Genomic DNA, 22,137 nt, shown 5'->3' with positions numbered 1-22,137 from the left:
TTCGAGTAATCTCATCTTTTGATCGCAACAAACAAAACAACCTCAATATGTGTATTGGTACTTGTCATACTTCAATGCATAGCTTGTAGCCCACCTTAATTTATTTTATGGGACTGTAATGTTTCACTCACACATGAACGGTCGATGTCCTCAATTTTTAGCCAACACCAAAAATATTGGACAAACAGAAAATTTTAATTTTTAGCTACTTTTGCGCTGATTCAATATCTGAAAATGATCAATCAAAATGAATATCTTGGCAAATTGATCATAAGCAATTGCATGTAGATACAAACAGAGTACTCCAATTAGTAATAGGTGGGGATACGTACAAGTTTGACACCAAACTGGGCTCCACCTTCCACCCTACTATCATCACTATGGGTGGGTCACGCGTGAGCATTGCACAACCAACCGACACCAACTTAACCAACCCATATATTTTTAGAGTTTCCGCTTGAATTAACTTAAATTTACAAAATCCATTTTCATTCTTTCACTTATAAACATCTATCCTATTTGATGTGACATTCACAATACTCTTCACATTCATAATTAGACATTAGAAATGTAATATACATAACACAATAATGGAAACCTGATGAAAAATATCATGAATTAGTATGAATAAAATTTGATTTTCCTTTCAATACATTTCCTTCCTTGCGCGCCAATACAAACAGAAGATAATCTGAATTGATAAACTATATATAATATCACCATAAAATTGAAGAACGTTTCTATTTATAAAAACATATTATTATTTTTAATTAAATAAATAACTCATGTATATGATCATATATAAATTAATACCTTAGTTACTCAATCAATCTAAAAAGTTAAAATTTATTTATGTTTCAATCAATCTCAAGTTCACGTCACCGCACTTATAAGACGTTGTTCGCTTTAAAACCCAGTTTGGTAAAAATAATGATCAATTGATAAATTAGCCGGTAGTTTATAGTTTATGAATTGTGACTGATGACTGATAGCTTATAGTTGATGACTGATGACTTATAGCTAATAAGCTAATTAAAGTGTTTGGTAAAATTAATGATTCAATGAGTTGATAAATTAAAATAACATAAAAGATATTTAATATATAATTATTTTATTATAATTGAAAATAAATTATAAAGAGCAATAGTGGAATTTATTTAAAATAATAAGAACATAAAAACAAGAAAAAAATGATAAACTATAAACTAAAACGTTATTTGAAATAACGTCTGAAAAATAAGATATAAACTAGTAAAATAAACTATAAACTCGTAATAAAAAAATCATTACCAATCAGATTTTTTATTATCATATGAATTTATAATTAATAAATATTTTACCAAATAAATTCTAAATGTAATCCTCTCGGTTTTACCCAAACACGTGCACTTCATAAATTGAAAAGTAAGAGTGTTATATATAAATTATCGTTATTTTTTATTATCAAGTAATAATAAAATATTTTGAGAGGCATGTGAGAGTTTATAATAAGTAAGTGGGAATATTATACAAAATAAATTGTAGATGTTTGAACTTTTTAATCTTTGATTAAGAGTTTGATACATTGCATATAAAAAACACATATTTTGGCCTACCGACATAGAAAAATTAATCTAACCATGAATGATTATTGAGTTAGTTATTAGACTAGCTTTGCATTATTTCCAAGTCGCATATAATAATAATAATAATATAAACCAAAGTAGCAATCAATCCACGTGTATTTATAGTTGACCCATCAACAACATTTTCCTAATAACAACAAACTAATGACAACAACATAATATATTCCATTTTCGTCCTCAATCTTAAGGACACGTCCTCACATTAATTCCCAATCCAAAAAAATATTAATAAAAATCATTCTCCTACATTATTTATAGGTGAAGACTTCCATCAAATATTTTTTAGTATTCCAATTAATTAATGTAAGATATTAGATCCGGTATCAAGATTGGGGACGAAAATGGTACTACAAATTTACTATTTTATTACCTTAATTAAACTTAATTAAGTTACTACAAATCCAAGATTAAATCATAATCAACATTCATTAAGCACCTTGTAGATTACCACGAAACAAGGAAGGATAGCCCTTGGATTGAAAACGGTTAGATCCTCGAGATTCGAGTAGATTCCCGCGTCCCCCGCAACAGAATCAAACGACACCGTTTCCTCCTCCGTTACCGGCGGCGTACCTTCCTCCGCCACGCGCTTCACTTTTCCGGCAATCACACGGCACACCAGCATCGCTCTTCTGGAATCTTCTCCGATCCTTCCAATGGAGTTGTCGTGGGCCCTACCACTGCTAGCGTTGGTTTTCACACCTCCTTTGTTTTGAAAACCGTGGCGGATGATCGTGCACACTCCGCAGCCAGGTACGGCGGTGCACAAGGCGGAGGATCCACGTGCGCCTAGTGCGCAGGATAAAGTTGTGCTGTGGAAACGAAGGAGTTCGTTGCCGTCTGCGGCGCAGCGAGGGTTTTTCTTGGTGGTGGCGGTTGCACGGGATTTTACTGCGTCTCGGCACTCCTCGAACCGTTGGATTGTTCGTTGGGTGTTGTGGACTTTTAATATCCGTTCGATCTTACACATAGGACTCTCTCTCTTCAACCAACTTGACTTGAATATTATTTCCACTATGTTCCGACCCGAATCTTCCGGACCCAGCTCCGAAACTGTTTCACAAGTACAATTCTTGCAAAATTAGCTAATCAAATAGCATACAAATAAGATTTGAAATTCTGAAATGTTAGTCTTTTAGTAAAAATTTGTACTAATATAAGCAAAATTGTCTAATATAATATGCGATGTGGTTACATTGTGGCCGCAGTGGTGAAAAATGTGTAGATTCAAAATCGCATCACTAATATTGTGGCTACAATTGCATGATTGTATCAATGAAAGATAAAGATAATGCATCAGTAATATTGCGGCTACAAATATATATGGGAAATATACATAAAAAGGGGTTAGATTCCTAGTCCCTATAACTTGGCAAACTTGGTTTGAATTTCTATATGAAGAAGTGCCTATAATTACTAGTGTCAACTAAATCTAGTGTGTGACTAATGAGAACTTTCTATAGAAGAAAATAGTGTGGGTCAAAAAAGAATGAAATTTCTATCATCTCATGTGGTTCATTGAAAATTACTTTTGTAATATAGTGGTAATTTTGTGATTTGAAATTCATATTTTGTCAGTTTCTTAAATTTGGTGTCCAAAAATCAAGAGGTAGATGCAGATCATTAAATTTTTCTTACACTATACAGCTGTTGTTTCGTACTACGTATAACCCTCTTAAACAAGAAACTACTTGTGTACGTTTAAGACTAGTAACAAATGCACTGTTTTTTTGGTGGGTGCATGTGCACAAGTGTTAAATATTGTGAGTCAATAGCTGATGGTGATGCATCAGTGCTATAAATTTTTTTAAAATTTACATCTATGTGGATGTTACAGAGTTCTATAGTTTTGTTTTATGAGAACAATTAAAGCGTTGATTAAAATAAAATGCTAAATTATAGTACAATCTTATAATGACATGCATGGATGGTGGTCCTTTTTGCTTCCCCTTTTTCAAATTTCGAAGCTTGCGTTAAATTAGTTTTAAGATTCCCCACATACATGATTGAATTTTAGCACAAAGGAAATTCGACCCCATAATTTGATATAAAGATATAACAACTATAGCTATCTAGCTTGTATAGAACAAAACCACCAGATCTATATCCTTGTTACCAAATAGTACATTGAAACATAAAAGAAAACTATTATTTCACTCTTTTATTTATGGAAAATTTTGAGTTAATATGTTGTCAAATAGTGTGTAAACATGGTCACATAGTAAATGTGATAATAAATGGAATTAATGTTATTGCATGTTCTTGTCTTAAAGGAATAAAAAAAGTAGAAAAGAAAGAAGAAAATTATACCAGCATGACGAACAGCTTGATGAAGCTCCAAGCTTTCAATCTTAGGGAAAACCTCTCCGCATTGATCACAAGCACACACTGTGCTCCTAGGAATCGCTAGCCTGATTCATTTTCCAATCACACCAAAAGAAAAAACATTTAAAAACATCAGGAAGAGACTTTCTTAATTTCGGTCACTACCGATGTTTTGACAGCGTGAATTAATCATAATTTATTTTTTAATATAAAAACAGTGAATAATATTATGTAATATCGGAACCTGTTGATATGGTTTTGCCGCTGCCGTTTTTGTGTTAGAATTTAGCAAAAACAAAGAAGAAAATGTTCTCCATTATTTACCTGCTAGGGTCAACGATCATGTGACATTCATAACATCCAGAGAGTTTTCTGAACTGCATTCCTCTGGAAGATGATGACGTGTAGTTATTTCCACCGTTGGATTTCGCAGAACATGATGTAGAACGAGTTCTTGATGATGATGAAGAAGCAGTGGCAGTGGTAGTGACAGGTTTTCTTTTGAGTAAACTTGTTTCTTGACCTAAGATGCTACTTTCTGGTGATGAATTATCAGACCTATGAACAACTCGAGTGTTTCCATGAACGGCATCTCTGAAGCTACAAATTGAGCTACAAGATGAACCTAATTTTGAGTAACTGTTGTTTGGTTTTGAAGGATCGTGGACTGTGGAGCCTTCGATCTGTTTGCAAGTTAGGATGTTTTTGATTTGGTCCCATGAAGATGGTGGCTTTTGTTTTTGTTTTTGTTTCTGTTTCTGCTTCTGTTTCTGTTTTTGCTTTTGATTCTGTTGTTGTTGTTGTTGATTTTTGTGTTTTTGTTTTGAGAGTGTTTTTTTGGAGTGGGATTGTTCAGGAGGAATAGTGAGGAGAGCCATTAGAAAGAGTGAAAGAAAGTAGTAAGAAAAAAATGTAGTCTATCTTTTCATGAAAGAGAGAGTGAGTGAAAGAGAGATTGAGGAAGAGGGTGGTTTGGTTAACTATTCTATTTTCTAACAATTTTTTGAAAGAGTTTGTGAAATAACAGAGATGCCAGATGGGTCATAAATGAGGATGCAGAGTGATGTTTCGTGGTGGGACAGGGTATTTATTGATTAATGTTTGAATATTTTACAATTGGAATTTTGTTCGAGAGTCTTGTACTAAACCCAATTGTCTTTAAAAAATATTACATTTTTCTCATATTATACTTTATTTTTTAAATAAAATATAAACAAATGTGTCTATTAGGTCAAATATATTGTTTAAATTTTGGATTAGATGTATTTAATTTAGAAAATTTATTTTCAATTGATTTTTTATTTTAGTTGGAGTCAACTCCCTCTAAAAATTTTGGATAAATTATTCGCAGGTTTTTTTTTTAAATGCAAAAATAAATTAGTTCCAATTTAAATATGACAAAATAAATATATGTTTTATTAATATTTATACATGTTAAATATTTTATTGAGTTTTTTATGTTAGACTATCGAAAAGAAAGTCCCACACAATTGTGTGTTGCTTAAAAGAAAGTCTTACATAATAAAAATGTTCATCGCTCGACTTTTTTCCGATTGTTGAGCCAATAAATAGTAGTATCAAATTTTGGTTTGTAAAAGAAACCAATTTACTTGGATTGAAAGTCTAACCACATGATCTCGTGGGTAAACGTCCCGCATGTGGGTAAGAATGTCCTGTTAAAGACAGTCAACGGGACCAACTTACTTGGATCGAAAGTATCTCCACATGGACTCGTGGGTAAACATCCCACATGTGGATAAGAATGTCTCGTTCAAGAGAGTCAACGGTGGTACAAGTGTACGTGGAAGAGAGAACTTCTATTTGAGTGAGAGCATTGTGGACTCACACTTGAGGGGGAGTGTTGAGAATATAACAAATGTGAGTAGTGGAGAAATAGTTTCACATTGAATACGAATGTGGTGATTTGAGCATTTATAAGTAGGAGAACTCACTCACCTACCAACATAAGGTTTTGGATGAATAAGTGGCCTGTCTTTTACAAATATATGTTTCTCGTCTCACATATTAAGAATGTTTCTCGTTCGACTCTCTCTTAATTGTTGCGCCAATATTTCTTATTGTTATCATATATTTTGCAGATAAAAAATGACACGTTGATTTATATCTACGTATATTTGAGTAACAATTTTTTTTTTGATTATAAGGAGGGCCTAAGCCCAAGGAAAAAGAAAACTAAGCAGCAACAATTCTAGAATAAACAAAACCACCCTTATCTTTCTCAAAAGCATCTTTGATCCACAATGGCATCTCCAAAAAGCTCTTGTATCTTCCATTCACACTCTTACCATGATTGGCTAACAAATTTGCACAACCATTTGCTTCTCTATAAACATGACTGATTTTCACATTCTCCAACAAAGCCATGTAGCCATGAATATGAAACACTAAGTTACTCATTGACAACTTATGCTTCTGGACTCTGTTAACAATATCAACAGCGGTTTTTGAGTCGGACTCCACCATCACCTTCGAGCAAATAACAATTTTTTTCCTCTACAAATTCCACTATCTATTCTTAGTTGAGTTAATTAATTAATTAGTTTACCTTGTATGTGTTTTATTTGTTCCACATAGCAAACAATATTGACGAGCCAAGATTCGAAAAGCAAGTTAAAGCTAAAATCAAATAAGCCAAAACAAAGAAGGCATTATGAAAGTAAAACACAAAAAATAAGCAGCCATATGCCAATGGTTTATCTTCATATTCCTTTTATCATATTTACAAAATATACATATTCCTCTATGACATAGTGTATGGCGTATTCTAACTCAATAAGTAAAAGGTTAAAATAACATATTATTCTCTTATGTCATATCGCATCAATATCTTTAGATTCAATTAACAACAAAGCATAAAACATTGAGAAATCAATTAAAATAATAATTAGTGAAAGGGGAACGACATATGGAATCAGTATGAGAGTTGTTACATTTAATCAGACATGGATTTGGCCAACCATACAGTTAGCTAAATTTAACATAAATAAAATGCACATACTAGAATATCTTTTTTAATCTGTTTCTTTTCATTACATAACTAGAATAAAATGCACATACTAGACGTCTACCCGTGCGATGCACGGGAAAGTTATATTTAATTAGTAATAAATGTAAAATCTCCGTAAAAGTAATTTATAAATTAAATAGATATATTACCTAAAATGTAACGATAATAAAAGAGAGCAAAACAAATATAAAAATAGAATAAAAATAAGAAGTCAGTAAATGACATAAATGTAATATTCATAGTAAAAGTTTGATGAAATTAAAAAATGAAATAGATGAGTAACAATTATTTTAAATTTTGAAACACTTCTTTGTAAACGACATTTAATGTGTTATTTGTATGTTGACCCTCATCCGTAGCTATCAATAATTTCAAACCGATCCTTGATGTGACTCTTGAAATGGCAACATATAATTGTCCATGTGAGAAAACAGACTGTGGAAGATAAACTCCAACATGCTTCAAAGACTGTCCTTGACTTTTATTAATAGTCATTGCAAATGAAATAACCAAAGGGAATTGTCTCCGTTGAAATTTAAAAGGAATTCTTGGATTAGAAGGTGTCAATGACAACCTAGGTATATACACCTTATTACCAATGTTTCTTCCTGATAAAATCTTTCCTTCAAGCACATATTTTCCCATTTTTGTGATGATTAGTCGAGTTCCATTGCATAATCCAGAAGATTGATCTATATTTCTTAATAACATTACAGGTACTCCAACCTTGAGTTTCAACTCATGATTAGGAAGGCCAGATGCACTAATGGTGTTTAAAAATTCGGGTGTGTGTACATCATTAGGCACATCGATATCTGGATTCGCCGAGTATGGAGTGTCAAAACTTAGATACGTTTTTAATTCAGTGGGAATTAATGATAACATGTAGTCATTAATGTTATCAACAATATCGTTTTTTGGGGCAAGTATAGCTCTGTCTTGAAAAAAAGATGGATCATTCATGTTATCCAAAAATGACGGATAAATGCTATGAACAATAGATGAAATAGAATCTGTTGAACTTTTAATTAGTAAATCATCTGGAATTTCAAGTGTGATATAGTCATCACCTTGTTCTCCAATTGTTCCATCACCAATTCCTAACACCCAATCTGAAAACAATTTTCTTTGTCTAACATCAACATCAGGGCTCCCAGTAAGTAGCCTCATATTTGTATGCAACGTCAGAACTTCACAATAATTCCAAAGATATGAGGAGTTAATGGTAGCATGAACCACATCTTGTCTTGTTGCTTTAGGAATAACTGGTAGAATTTGTCTGAAGTCTCCTCCAAAAACAATAACCTTTCCCCCAAAAGGAATATTTAAATTTCCGTTATTACAAAATCGAAGAACATCTCTGAATGTTCTATCAACAGCTTCAAAACAATGTTTATGGAGCATTGGAGCTTCATCCCATATAATGAGTTTTGTTTTTGCTATCAATTGTGCTAAAGGGGTATTTTGATCAATACCGCAAGTGGAATACTCATCAATGTCTAGCGGTATAGAGAATCTTGAATGGGCTGTTCTTCCTCCAGGAATAAGCAAAGCAGCAATTCCACTCGATGCCACTGTTAAGACAATATCTCCTTTAGATCTTAATGCTGCTGACATGGCCCTCCAAATGTAAGTTTTTCCAGTACCACCATACCCATATAGGAAAAAAATGCCTGGTTTATTTTCTTCGACTCGTGCCATAATTTTGTCATATACTGTTCTCTGTTCAACAGTCATAGTTGACATTAATTGAGTATGTTCTATAGCCAAAAGTTGTGTATCATAATTTAACTCATCATAAATGAGTCTATTTTGGCTTTCAGATGTAAGAGATGCATCTATTTGAGGCATTGTGGGAAAATCACTTAAACTCCTATTATTGCTCTGTAAGAATGATTTGAGATCTTGTAATACTAAACTTTTTATGTCATCATCTGATAATTCCAAATCTGCCATAATAATTAAATAAGTTTAGCAGAATGGAAAATATAAAAATTTAGTTGATTAGATAAAAAATGTATATGATCCAAGTTAGTGTTACATGTATAAAATTAGAGTATATAATGTATATACAATTACCTGGAAGTTGAAGAATGAGTCTTTGCCTATGTAAGATGTCATCACCCAAATACTGCCATGTTTTATGCCAAACATCTTCTGGCCTGGATAGTTGTTTTGAAATTAAAAGGGTTGCAAATAATTTTCGCAAAAAAGTACCTGTACCCCAATTGCTGGACTCTATAATGGCATCTATGTATTCTTTATCATCATGTAGTAAACCCATAGCAAAACATGTGTCTTTAAATGTATCATACAACACGTTGTTTACTGTCTTGATTTCCTGATAATTTCGTGGACCTTTGACATAATTAAGCAAAGTCCTCAAATAATATCTCTCACCCGATCCAGGTGGTGCAAAATGAACTCTACCAATTGTGAAACCTTTTTTACGGGGAGACCACTGTTTTTCAGAGTCTTTCCAAACAAATTTCAAAGGAAATTGATTGTATGTAAGATTTCTTCCTTCCTCGAATTTTTTATTTGCTTCCATCCATGCCAGAAATTTGGTATTTTCTATATTTGGCTTATTGATAACTCGGTTAATTGGAGCAACATCGTCGTAAACAATATATTGTTGATTTTCTAAATGAAAAGGTAGTCGCTCAACAGAAGGTTCTCTATAGTTAATGTCAAAACTAAATATTCTCCAAGCTGCTTCACACGATGACAAATATCTACAGTCATAATACATTTTGATTTCATCAGAAATTTCCGAATCATTGGTTCCGTTGGCACTATTATAGAACCTAGCGGTAACACGATCATGCCCTTTGTTGACATACTTAAAAAGATACTTAATAGATCGATACTGATTGCACCATTCAACATTTATATGAGCATTGTATTTTAGTAGTAGATGCCTATTATATGGTACGACAAACCTGTTATCTGCAAAAGACTCACCTTTTTTAATGAAATTACCATTATCTCTCCTTCTATATATCGGATATCCACTTGCATCAATAGTGGTGTTATCGAGAAACCTCTTTGGGAAATACTTTGTGCACTTTCCATTTTGCATGCAAGGAGATTTTTTATTTTGAGCACCGCATGAACCATGAATCATAAGTGAAGAGACTATTTTAAATAGTTCTATATCAGCTTCTTTATCAGGAATCTCAGCTGAAATTATTTTGTCAATATCATTGGGATTTACGCATCGAAATTCATGATGTAGAAATACCAAAATATGAGCATGTGGTAACCCACGTTTTTGAAACTCAATTGTGTATATCACTGGACATGAAGATAAAATAACATATATATAATTAATAAATTTAACAACTAATTGCATATAATTCAATATTAAAATATAATTAGATAAATACCTGCTTTGACTTTTCCGAATAAGTGTCCTTTCTTTATATCCTTTATCAAATGATCAAGTTTAATCTTGAATATTCTGCAAACTAAATCAGGTCTGTCTTCTGATTTTAGATTGTATTTAGACAAAAATGTAACCAATTCAGGCCATTTTTGATTGCATGTAAAAGTAATAAATAAATCAGGATATCCAGTCCATGCACAAATAGCCATAGCATCTTGGTAGTTTTGAAGCATGTACCGCGTGCCTCCTACAAAACTTGACGGCAACACAATTCGTCTTCCTGTGGTTGAAGGATCAGTCTCTCCTCTTAGAATTGCCTCTGTGAGACCTTTATACATGTCGGCCCTCAATTCTTTTTGATGGTTTCGAACCCATTTTAATCTGGAAGACTCTATCATGCTATACCCATCAACCAAAAACTGTTGAAATAAACGTTTAGCAAACAACAATGGAGCCAAGTCATTTTCCCTCTGTTGGATTCTATAAGAAAACCACTCTTTGATAGTTACCATTTGTCTTTTTATTGTTGGTGCATTTGATACATCATTGTATTGGATTCCTTCCCAATATCCATCCTCTCCTCGAGGAAATAGTAATGGATATTGCAATGGCAAGTAAGCTGAACTCAAAATTGAAATACGCTTTAACCATCCGGATTGAGTCTCAACAATGATATCTCTCTCAAATTCAGCACTATCAAAGTCACCTACAATTAATGCAGCTACCTCTGAAGTCGTGGGTAGATTGTATCTCCGGCCGTCATAACCTCTCTTACCTATTATTCGCAACCGCAATATTGGTACATTACATTCATTGATTTTTTGACGAACCATTCTATAATGTTTACAATATTGATTATATTCGTCAAGAACATCCTTTATTTCATTAACTATTCCGGCTTTCAGTGATGCAGCATTGTCTTCCATTCTAGAAAAAGAAACAAAATTAGTTGTGCAGATTTATTTATATATTAAAAGTATTTTATAATGTAAACTTCACAGTGAAATAAATACCTAACCACTTCCATTCTGTTCTTTATCTCATTTTCAGTGTCGTAAATGTATAATTGAGCAAATTTAGGCTGACTTCCAGGAAGAGGGAGGAGACTTCCGATTTGATGATAGTTCTCGCCATTCATGACAAACATTGGAGGTGCATGGCCATTATTTATTTCACCGTGAATTTTACCACCCATAGAAGTGAAAGCAAACATACTATTGAATGATCTAATGTTATCCATAAATAATTTGCTTCTTGTGTCATGTTTGTGAAATAAATCGTGCAATGGTTGAGGTGCTTTCTTGTAATGAGGAAGCACAATTCTTCCTTGAGAACAACACATAGAAAATTTAGGATATGTTGCATTATATTGCTTTTGTACTCTTTCTTCAAACCACATGATTGCACCACAATAATTACAAACTGAATTTGGTTCTCCAATATCCCAGTATTGAGACATTTGTTCTGTGAAAAACATTTACTACCATGTCATACAAAGTGACATGAAACTGATGCAAAATTAAATGTAGAAATACTTTTAATTTAGACAGTGATACATTACCAGATGTATTAATCACTATATGATCAGAATAATCATTGTGTAAGTTATTGGCATGATTAATAGAATCATCATCTAAATTAGTTGATGAACCTGCATAGCATTTGTTACGAAGTTGTCAGTTTTTCATATTTTACAAATTATTATGTTATATTAAAAATCAAACCATGAGCAAGAATAACTAATAGGACATTAGATATTTAATTAAATTACCTATTTGATTGAGTTCAAAATGAGTATGTTGAGAGGCGCTAATTGTCTGTGGCATTATAGACTGATCATTAAGTTTATCTGCATACAAAAATTATTTAGGGCAGATATAGGAATTTAGTTATTAAAACATTGAAATAATTATTTATCAATTAAATTATAGGCAATTAATTAATTAAGTGCATTAATTGTAACATTTACCTTGCATCGATATAATCGGGGAATCATCTAAAAAAATACTATGGTGATTAACCGATGCTTTTGAGAGTTTATTTTTCTTTATGATATATTTTCCAGGACCTAATTTTGATGTAGCTCCTCTTGAGTTATTGGTGGAAGCAGACATTTGAATGTAAATTATGTTACCTAAAAGGTTTAAATTAGTTAAAATCAAAATATAAAATGATTAAATCATATAATATAAAATGAATAAATTATCTGGTTTTCTGTTTAAACAGCAAGTTGAATTCGTAACGTGTGTATGTAGCCGATATAAAAATGATATGAAGCATAGATATTTCGTTTAAGGAGATCACAGTTTCAAAGTATTTTCTGTGTCTATATATAATAGTGAGTTTTTAGAGTTTGTAGAGTTAGTTCTTGTAAATGTAAAACAATTACATTAATTTTAGTAAGTAATTAGTAAATTAGTAAATTATTAGTAAATACCATTAATTTAAATAATTGTAGTAACAAACCATCTAAAATGGTGCCAATCATAACAAAAAAAATAGGAGTGCGATGCACAGAATAGTAATATATAATTTCATGTTATAAAATAGTTGTACATAATTACATATAAGAATTTGTTAAAGTTATTTTTAATATAATAAAATATTGTCTAAAATTGATATTTAATTTTATACAAACAGGAACTAATACGACTAAAAAATAAAATAGTATAATTTTATGCATTTTATGCATTATATTCATGCATTAGAAATCAAAATACATCTTTAAAATACCAAAGAAAAATTATATAAAAACTTTTATTGTTAAAAAAGTTGTCTAAAATTAATATCTAATTTAATACTAAGAAACAAAACCAAGAAAATATGCATGCATTAGAAGTTAGAAAATCAAAAGTGAAATATTAATTGGGTGCTATAGTGGATATGCAAACAATATCTTAATTAATAAAAATAGTAAAGACTATAATGGCATTAGTGGGTTTTAATAATATTTTAGACTACAATTTATTAAAAATAAAAAAATTATAACATTGGACATAGATTAATAATAATATAATTATATTTAAAAACTAAAATTTCAAATAATTAACTACTAAAATTAACTAAATAATTTAAAATAAATAATTTTGGTTAGTAATAAAAATTAGTTTTAGAAATAACAAATAAAGTAAAATTAAAATGAATATAAAACTACTAAAATAATAATTAAATAATATAAAGTTAGTGGGAGAATTTAAGAGTTAGTTGAAAAAAATTTATTTTTAATAAATAAGTAATAAAATAAAATCAAATAAAAATATACAATTACTAAAAGAACTTTAATTTTGACTAATAAAATAAAAATAAAATAATATTAATAGTTAATATAGTTTGAAAAATAAATTTAAAATATGTGTTAAATAAATTTTATATTAGTTATGTATTTAATTTCAAATAGAAGTTAAAATGAATATAATTAATAAATAAGAAAAATAAACTATCTATATGTAATACATGTGGCCTTCTCAATTGAATAATAAAAGATGTAAAAAATATTTAGAATTTTGAAATTAAAATTGAACAAAATACAAAAATAATTTAAAAATAAAAGATAAATAATAAATTTTTAGAGGCCAACAAATAAATTAAAGTGAAATAAGTTGCAACCTATAAGTAAATTTAAAGGTATAAAATTAGTTTGTAACCCTTAATTTAAACAGCATATAGGTATAAAATTAGTTTGTGTAACCCTTAATTTACTCGGCATCTAGATATGAGTTAAATTTCATGAGCCTATCTCAAGGTCATGCAAAAATTTATTAAGACATCAATTTCTTTATTAGAATTATTGTGTAAGGATTTATCAAATTTTATTTAGATTTAAAATCATAAAATTAATATCTATTAAGAATAAAATATGAATAATAAAAGGTAAACACAACCATTTTAGAACGTGTAATTTGTTTCAATACCACATTTCAACAATTTTTTAAAAACTAAATTTTGTGATGTTTCAAGGTATTTACAATTTTTTTTTAAAATTAATAAAAATAAATAGAATTAAAAAAGAAGTAAAACGCTATAAAGTTAAATAATAAAAAGAAATTAAGAATGATAAAAATTACAAAAAAATATAAATCTTGTACATACATTTTGTGATGCTTTCAAATTTATACCTGTAATTTTTCAACAAACATCAACAAAATTAAAAATAAAACGGTATAAGATTAGTAATTAGAAGAAATTAAGAATAGTAAAATCAATAAAGAATGAAGATGTAGAATTTATATGTATTGTGTAGACTTCCAAATGTTGCACCTATAACAAAAATCACAATTACTCAACATCAATAAAATTAGAAAAAACAATATATTTAAAAAATATAAATAAAAAAAAACATAAAGAAGAAGATGTAGAATTTAGGTAAAATGCAAAAGAGAAACATACAAACAAAAACTCTTATATACTAAAGAGAATATATATATGTATAAGGAATGAAAAGAGAAGCAAGTTGTAAAAATGAAGTTACTATAAATATAGATGGAGATTTCATGAGATAATGGTTTAGTGGAGTTATTAAAAAGAGTGAGTGGATTTCTAAAACATGGAATGATGGGGTTAGTTAGTTAACAAAAGAAGAGTTAGTAATTATGAAAATTAGCAATTGTGAAAATGAAAAGAAAACTACGTGTCCCATATTTTTAGTCATTTTAAATAAGTAATTTTAAATTAATAATAAATTATTTTTATTTATAACTTAGTGGGTTTTTTTAATTAACTTATTATTTATTTATTATTTATTTTTTAAACTAAAGAGAATATATATATGTATAAGGAATGAAAAGAGAAGCAAGTTGTAAAAATGAAGTTACTATAAATATAGATTTCATGAGATAATGGTTTAGTGGAGTTATTAAAAAGAGTGAGTGGATTTCTAAAACATGGAATGATGGGGTTAGTTAGTTAACAAAAGAAGAGTTAGTAATTATGAAAATTAGCAATTGTGAAAATGAAAAGAAAACTACGTGTCCCATATTTTTAGTCATTTTAAATAAGTAATTTTAAATTAATAATTAATCATTTTTATTTATAACTTAGTGGGTTTTTTTAATTAACTTATTATTTATTTATTATTTATTTTTTAATTTAATTTATTTATTATAGAATTTGGCGGGAAATTTTGGTGGGAAGAACTTTTAGGATTATAATTTAGTATGATTTAGAAAATTTATTTTCAATTGATTTTTTATTTTAGTTGGAGTCAACTCCCTCTAAAAATTTTGGATAAATTATTCGCAGGTTTTTTTTTTAAATGCAAAAATAAATTAGTTCCAATTTAAATATGACAAAATAAATATATGTTTTATTAATATTTATACATGTTAAATATTTTATTGAGTTTTTTATGTTAGACTATCGAAAAGAAAGTCCCACACAATTGTGTGTTGCTTAAAAGAAAGTCTTACATAATAAAAATGTTCATCGCTCGACTTTTTTCCGATTGTTGAGCCAATAAATAGTAGTATCAAATTTTGGTTCGTAAAAGAAACCAATTTACTTGGATTGAAAGTCTAACCACATGATCTCGTGGGTAAACGTCCCGCATGTGGGTAAGAATGTCCTGTTAAAGACAGTCAACGGGACCAACTTACTTGGATCGAAAGTATCTCCACATGGACTCGTGGGTAAACATCCCACATGTGGATAAGAATGTCTCGTTCAAGAGAGTCAACGGTGGTACAAGTGTACGTGGAAGAGAGAACTTCTATTTGAGTGAGAGCATTGTGGACTCACACTTGAGGGGGAGTGTTGAGAATATAACAAATGTGAGTAGTGGAGAAATAGTTTCACATTGAATACGAATGTGGTGATTTGAGCATTTATAAGTAGGAGAACTCACTCACCTACCAACATAAGGTTTTGGATGAATAAGTGGCCTGTCTTTTACAAATATATGTTTCTCGTCTCACATATTAAGAATGTTTCTCGTTCGACTCTCTCTTAATTGTTGCGCCAATATTTCTTATTGTTATCATATATTTTGCAGATAAAAAATGACACGTTGATTTATATCTACGTATATTTGAGTAACAATTTTTTTTTTGATTATAAGGAGGGCCTAAGCCCAAGGAAAAAGAAAACTAAGCAGCAACAATTCTAGAATAAACAAAACCACCCTTATCTTTCTCAAAAGCATCTTTGATCCACAATGGCATCTCCAAAAAGCTCTTGTATCTTCCATTCACACTCTTACCATGATTGGCTAACAAATTTGCACAACCATTTGCTTCTCTATAAACATGACTGATTTTCACATTCTCCAACAAAGCCATGTAGCCATGAATATGAAACACTAAGTTACTCATTGACAACTTATGCTTCTGGACTCTGTTAACAATATCAACAGCGGTTTTTGAGTCGGACTCCACCATCACCTTCGAGCAAATAACAATTTTTTTCCTCTACAAATTCCACTATCTATTCTTAGTTGAGTTAATTAATTAATTAGTTTACCTTGTATGTGTTTTATTTGTTCCACATAGCAAACAATATTGACGAGCCAAGATTCGAAAAGCAAGTTAAAGCTAAAATCAAATAAGCCAAAACAAAGAAGGCATTATGAAAGTAAAACACAAAAAATAAGCAGCCATATGCCAATGGTTTATCTTCATATTCCTTTTATCATATTTACAAAATATACATATTCCTCTATGACATAGTGTATGGCGTATTCTAACTCAATAAGTAAAAGGTTAAAATAACATATTATTCTCTTATGTCATATCGCATCAATATCTTTAGATTCAATTAACAACAAAGCATAAAACATTGAGAAATCAATTAAAATAATAATTAGTGAAAGGGGAACGACATATGGAATCAGTATGAGAGTTGTTACATTTAATCAGACATGGATTTGGCCAACCATACAGTTAGCTAAATTTAACATAAATAAAATGCACATACTAGAATATCTTTTTTAATCTGTTTCTTTTCATTACATAACTAGTTAAAAACCCATATTTATCAACTTGATAAAGTATCATCTTAATTTTTATCCGATTCAAAATACTTTGAAGTAGATAAACATAGTTGATCAATACATCATGGAAATAACTGTTTCTAATTCAAAATTGATATTGATTTACTTTGTAGATAATAAAATGTATTATTAAATTTAGTATTTACAATTTGATTTCAACAAATGGGTGTATAAAAAAAATTCACGTGAATATATTAACATTTAACCAATTGTATCATTTTTCAATAAGTTTACTAAATTTGATGAAAGTGTTAAATTACATGATTAAGTTTAGCTTTTTCTCTATAAATAATCGATGCAGTAATATATGTTTTCGTCTGACTGACGAATCATTCAGTAATGCATTAGTTCATGATGAAGAATGTCTAAAATGACTCTTCAAAGTTAGGGACCAATAGATAAAGACTAGATATCAATGTATATTACTTTTGAGGAAAAGTATCTTAAATCATTATAAAGTTTTAGGGATTTGAAATCATAGAATTCAATTATAAAGAATAACATAAGCCTTAGAATTTAGGTCCAGGCCTTCTAACTTTAAAAATCCTCCACTTGTGATAATTATTAACTTGGGCATCAAAATATTTACATGTACCCCCCTCCCATACAAATGTTATACTGAGACTCATTGTTTCAACGACAAACTACAACGCATCATCGAATCTAAATCCATAATTCCAATAGAGAACATCCCAAGTATACATATAAGATCCTTGGCGTTGTTTGTGGGGAACACTTGGCTGATATTTTTCACTCTTTACTGCAAATTCAAATGGTGCATTCCAGCGAAAGAAGTTTTCAACAAAACCGCTTAGGAAGAATCCTAACATGAATGTAAGTATGACCAAAGAACCACCCAAGAAAGGAAAGGTGGAGTTTAGCAAGTTTGAGTTAAAGACAAACGAAGGTTTAAAAGTTATATGGAGTACATTTTACCGTTATGTAACAAAAGATTCGATCAAGGTGGATGCGATAGTGGAGAGATTAACCAACGATATTCTAAAGATGATGAAATGTCCTCAAGAATATACAGATCATGAAATGTGATGTTAGATTTATGATAATAAAGATCTATGTCATGTTACATATTTTGTGTACATGGTAATAAATATTTATGTTAATTTGTGTTTTTTCATCTCTTATCTGAAATTGATTCTGATTTTTTTATAAAACGGTTGTACTAGTATATTTGTAAAGGACTTGAGGAGGAAATATATATATATATATATATATATATATATATATATATATATATATATATATATATATATCTATCTAAGAACAATCGATACAATAAATCTACCAAATAGGCTTCTTAGTTTCCCATTTATTAAAACATGCGCCCACTATCTGGTTATGTCTCTTGTTGTCTATATTACTCATCCACTTATGGCAACGTGGGGGATGATATTTTCATTTTTCGTAATGGTGTGGGAGAGTCAGTCAAAGAGGGAAGCCACGCTTTCCAAAATAATAGGGGATAACAATTCCACCTCTTGAGAGAAAGATGCAGTAACCATGCTCGTGGGTCCTAGAGATCCATTCCTAATTGATCTTTATAAATACCTCGACCATTAAGTTGAGGAGAAAATTAAATTCACTAAGCAAATACCATTATAAATAGCCTATCCATATTCATGCATGAACTTGATCTAACCCCACAATAACCCTATAACCCCGAGACTGTTGTGCATAATTATGGATTGTCACTCATTGTGCTTTTAACAAGTACAAGGATATATTTCGAATTTCAAAATCTGAAAAAGTTTGTGATAACAGAGAATGTTTTAAATTTTAAAATTCAGACAAACTGCTAAACATGGTTCGATATTACATTCAGGATAAGTTTGTGGTTAAGAAGCAATATCAGGGTAGAATCCAGATTATGATATTCATACACTTTCTTAACATTTACTTTGGCGTATTTAAGGGTTTGTTGTATATTTCGGACGTGTTCGAAATTTAAAATCTGAAATCTATAGGTATTTTTAGAATTTTGGCAGGGTGTATGAGTAATTCACGTGGTGTAATGACAAACCCCTAAAATAAACATTAACAAATAATAGAGGGGATTGCTCTTCCCACCATAAGATTTGCTCCCACACCCTGGTGAAAAACCAAAATTACCCCTAGAATACAGAAATACACTTCGAACGCATCACATTCACACACAAATTTTATTATTGGCCGTGGTACATTCACACACAAATAAAGAAATACACTTCGAACGAATCTGAAATCTATTTCTATGATTCTTAACATTTATTTTAAATCAACGTAGAAAGAGAAACCAATTCAATTCATTAAAATCAACAAATTAAAATTTAATGGTCGTGGTTCATTGTTCTCATTTTTCATAATAACCAAGTGTTCTCACTTGAGTCGTCCCATATATATATATATATATATATATATATATATATATATATATATATATATATATATATATATATATATATATATATATATATATATATATATATATATATATATATATATATATATATAATTCTAAAAACAACTCTATAATAACCTTCACAATTCTAAAATAATTCTAAAGTGCTTAAAATGCTTTACTGACAACCTTTTCACAAGTGATAACTTTCTTGAACTCTTAGGGGTTGGCGGTCTGACTCAAAATAATAATAAAATTAACTCTAAAATAATAATTTTAGCTTCAAACTTATCAACAGGGTAACTAAAGACAGTGACATCAAAAGTTGTTTGAAAATTTGCCAAACTGAGCCTCTAACTCGAAATACCGCCAAAAATGCCGCCCGCGAACCGCTGCCAAAGTGACCCTCTGATACTTTTATTATTAATTTTATCTCCTCTACTCTAAAATACTTTTATTATTAATTAAATAAATAAAATAACAATAATTCAAGCAAGACACATATATTCACTAAATTAAATCAAATCGATAAATTAAAAATAATAAACTAAAGTCGGGGTGTTACAAGAATTATGCATAATTGTCTATTATACAGTTAACCATGGTATTCTATCAACATTTGTTGAGAGATGACACTCTGAGACGTCATTTTTTCATTTTCCACATGGCGAAAAGTCCATCACACTGGAGGAGGTCTCATGTCTGCTGCATCTTTTAATCTGGGGAAGACTGTTAGACCACGACAAGATTATCAGAGATGAGGCATTGAAGATGACAGTGACCTATCTGGGAGCTGGCCCAGGGGATGCCCTGAAGGAGATAGAAGACATCCGAAGGTGTCATGTTAGGTTTCAATTCCTGAAGGCGATGTATGAACAATAACAAATAGCGACAGAGTAGGCCACTGGTGATGATGAACAAGTTATGCAACATAGAGCTTATGCATTTAGAGCATACATGTTGTACTTGGTTGATTCATCCATATTTGTGGAGAAGAGTGTCTACTACAAGGATATGGATTACCTTATATATTTCACTAACTTATAGCAAACTCATGAGTACAATTGAGGGGTTGCTTGTTGGTTTACGTGTACTCCAAGTTAGATGAAGGTTGTATGTGAAATACCAAAATAGATGACAGCTAGCTGCACACTGCTGACAATAATATTTTTGCATCCTTTAATATTTGTGTACCATTTTCATAACACATGTGCCACGTCATCATTAATAATTCCCACGCATATCCGACTGGTCATATGTTAAGACATACACTAAGGATATGCCCCGTACTTGTGCATTCTCCCCACTCAGAGGGAATCAAGTGACCGAGCCCTTAAGAGTGTATCTTGACTGCACAGTAGCAAATGATTTACACTTACAGGCATACGAAGATCACCGCCAGTCGCGTCCCTTGGATGACATAGCCTTATACTCTTGATGGTTGTCTTGTGGGTCATGTCTGATGTATCTACATCTTCCTAAGTGCGACATGCGTCAATTCGATTATCTACAGTTTATTCCAAGAAACCCTTTGATTCAGCTCCTCCCACTATGACTCGCAGAGATGTAGATGTCATGTATGATGGTTTTTTTAATTACTTAGTACCGGCTGAAACACGAGATATAATAGCTCCTAGCAGTTGGAGTTGTGCAAGTGGAACGTCAAATGGTATTTGAAGTTATCAATCCTTATATGACACCAGATACTCCGGAACATCCTTATATTTCAGGTTGTCACAACGCCGGTGGAGAATAACTATGTAAAGTCTATAGAGGAACCATCCAGATCTGAACCAGACAAATAAAGCATTCTTAACAACCAAATTTTTTATACTCGACAAAAAATACGGGATACAAGAATTTTCAAAAGATTAAAAAAAAATTGACGTTTCCCAAATTTTTCGAAAAATTTGGCAAGTAATGTTTTCCTCAAAAATACCTTTTTTTTTTGAAAAAATACGGTATAAAATCATAGTATTTTAAAAAAAATCTTTAAAAATGCAATGTTTTCCCTAAAAATTACTGAATTTAAAAAAAAAAAAACGGTAAAAACTCATAGATTTTTTAAAATCCGATAAAATAGCAAAGCTTTAACCAAATTTAAAAAATTTTCATACCAGATTTTTTGTTTTAACTATCAAATATATAGAATTTTACAAATTTTCTAGAGTAAATTTTTTTACCAACAGTAATTTTAAAGTAGGTAAATAATAAAAAAGGCATTTTGGTTAGTAATATATGAAAATAAGGGATGCTAGATTTAAGTGGGGGCTGCAGATAAAAATCTTCCTTAACAATTCCCATATAGCTTTAAGCCCAATATCAAACCCATTTTTCAGTAACCCAAACCTCAGAAAAGAAAAGAAAAAGAAAAAAAGTTGTACCCTAGTTTGA

General features: G+C 30.4%; 2 protein-coding genes across 2 annotated transcripts; both read right to left on the bottom strand.

Moving 5' to 3' along the window:
* Nucleotides 1–1,658: 1,658 nt before the first annotated feature.
* LOC131596670 (uncharacterized) lies at nucleotides 1,659–4,990 on the bottom strand. The gene is made up of 3 exons (XM_058869397.1): nucleotides 4,275–4,990; nucleotides 3,936–4,036; nucleotides 1,659–2,678 (listed from the first exon to the last, which is right to left on the bottom strand). The coding sequence occupies exons 1-3, from the start codon at nucleotides 4,826–4,828 to the stop codon at nucleotides 2,044–2,046; spliced, it is 1,290 nt and encodes a 429-aa protein (XP_058725380.1). The 5' UTR covers nucleotides 4,829–4,990; the 3' UTR covers nucleotides 1,659–2,043.
* A 2,273-nt stretch (nucleotides 4,991–7,263) lies between these two features.
* On the bottom strand, nucleotides 7,264–17,977 carry LOC131598645 (uncharacterized). Its single transcript, XM_058871226.1, has 6 exons — nucleotides 17,944–17,977; nucleotides 17,555–17,581; nucleotides 11,380–11,830; nucleotides 10,368–11,293; nucleotides 9,058–10,275; nucleotides 7,264–8,927 (listed from the first exon to the last, which is right to left on the bottom strand). The coding sequence occupies exons 1-6, from the start codon at nucleotides 17,975–17,977 to the stop codon at nucleotides 7,264–7,266; spliced, it is 4,320 nt and encodes a 1,439-aa protein (XP_058727209.1).
* Nucleotides 17,978–22,137: the final 4,160 nt, after the last annotated feature.

This window comes from Vicia villosa, linkage group LG4 (genome assembly GCF_029867415.1).
Source record: "Vicia villosa cultivar HV-30 ecotype Madison, WI linkage group LG4, Vvil1.0, whole genome shotgun sequence".
Classification (NCBI taxonomy): domain Eukaryota; kingdom Viridiplantae; phylum Streptophyta; class Magnoliopsida; order Fabales; family Fabaceae; genus Vicia; species Vicia villosa.
Note: the sequence above shows the minus strand (reverse complement) of the source record. Positions and strands in the feature narration are given on the sequence as shown.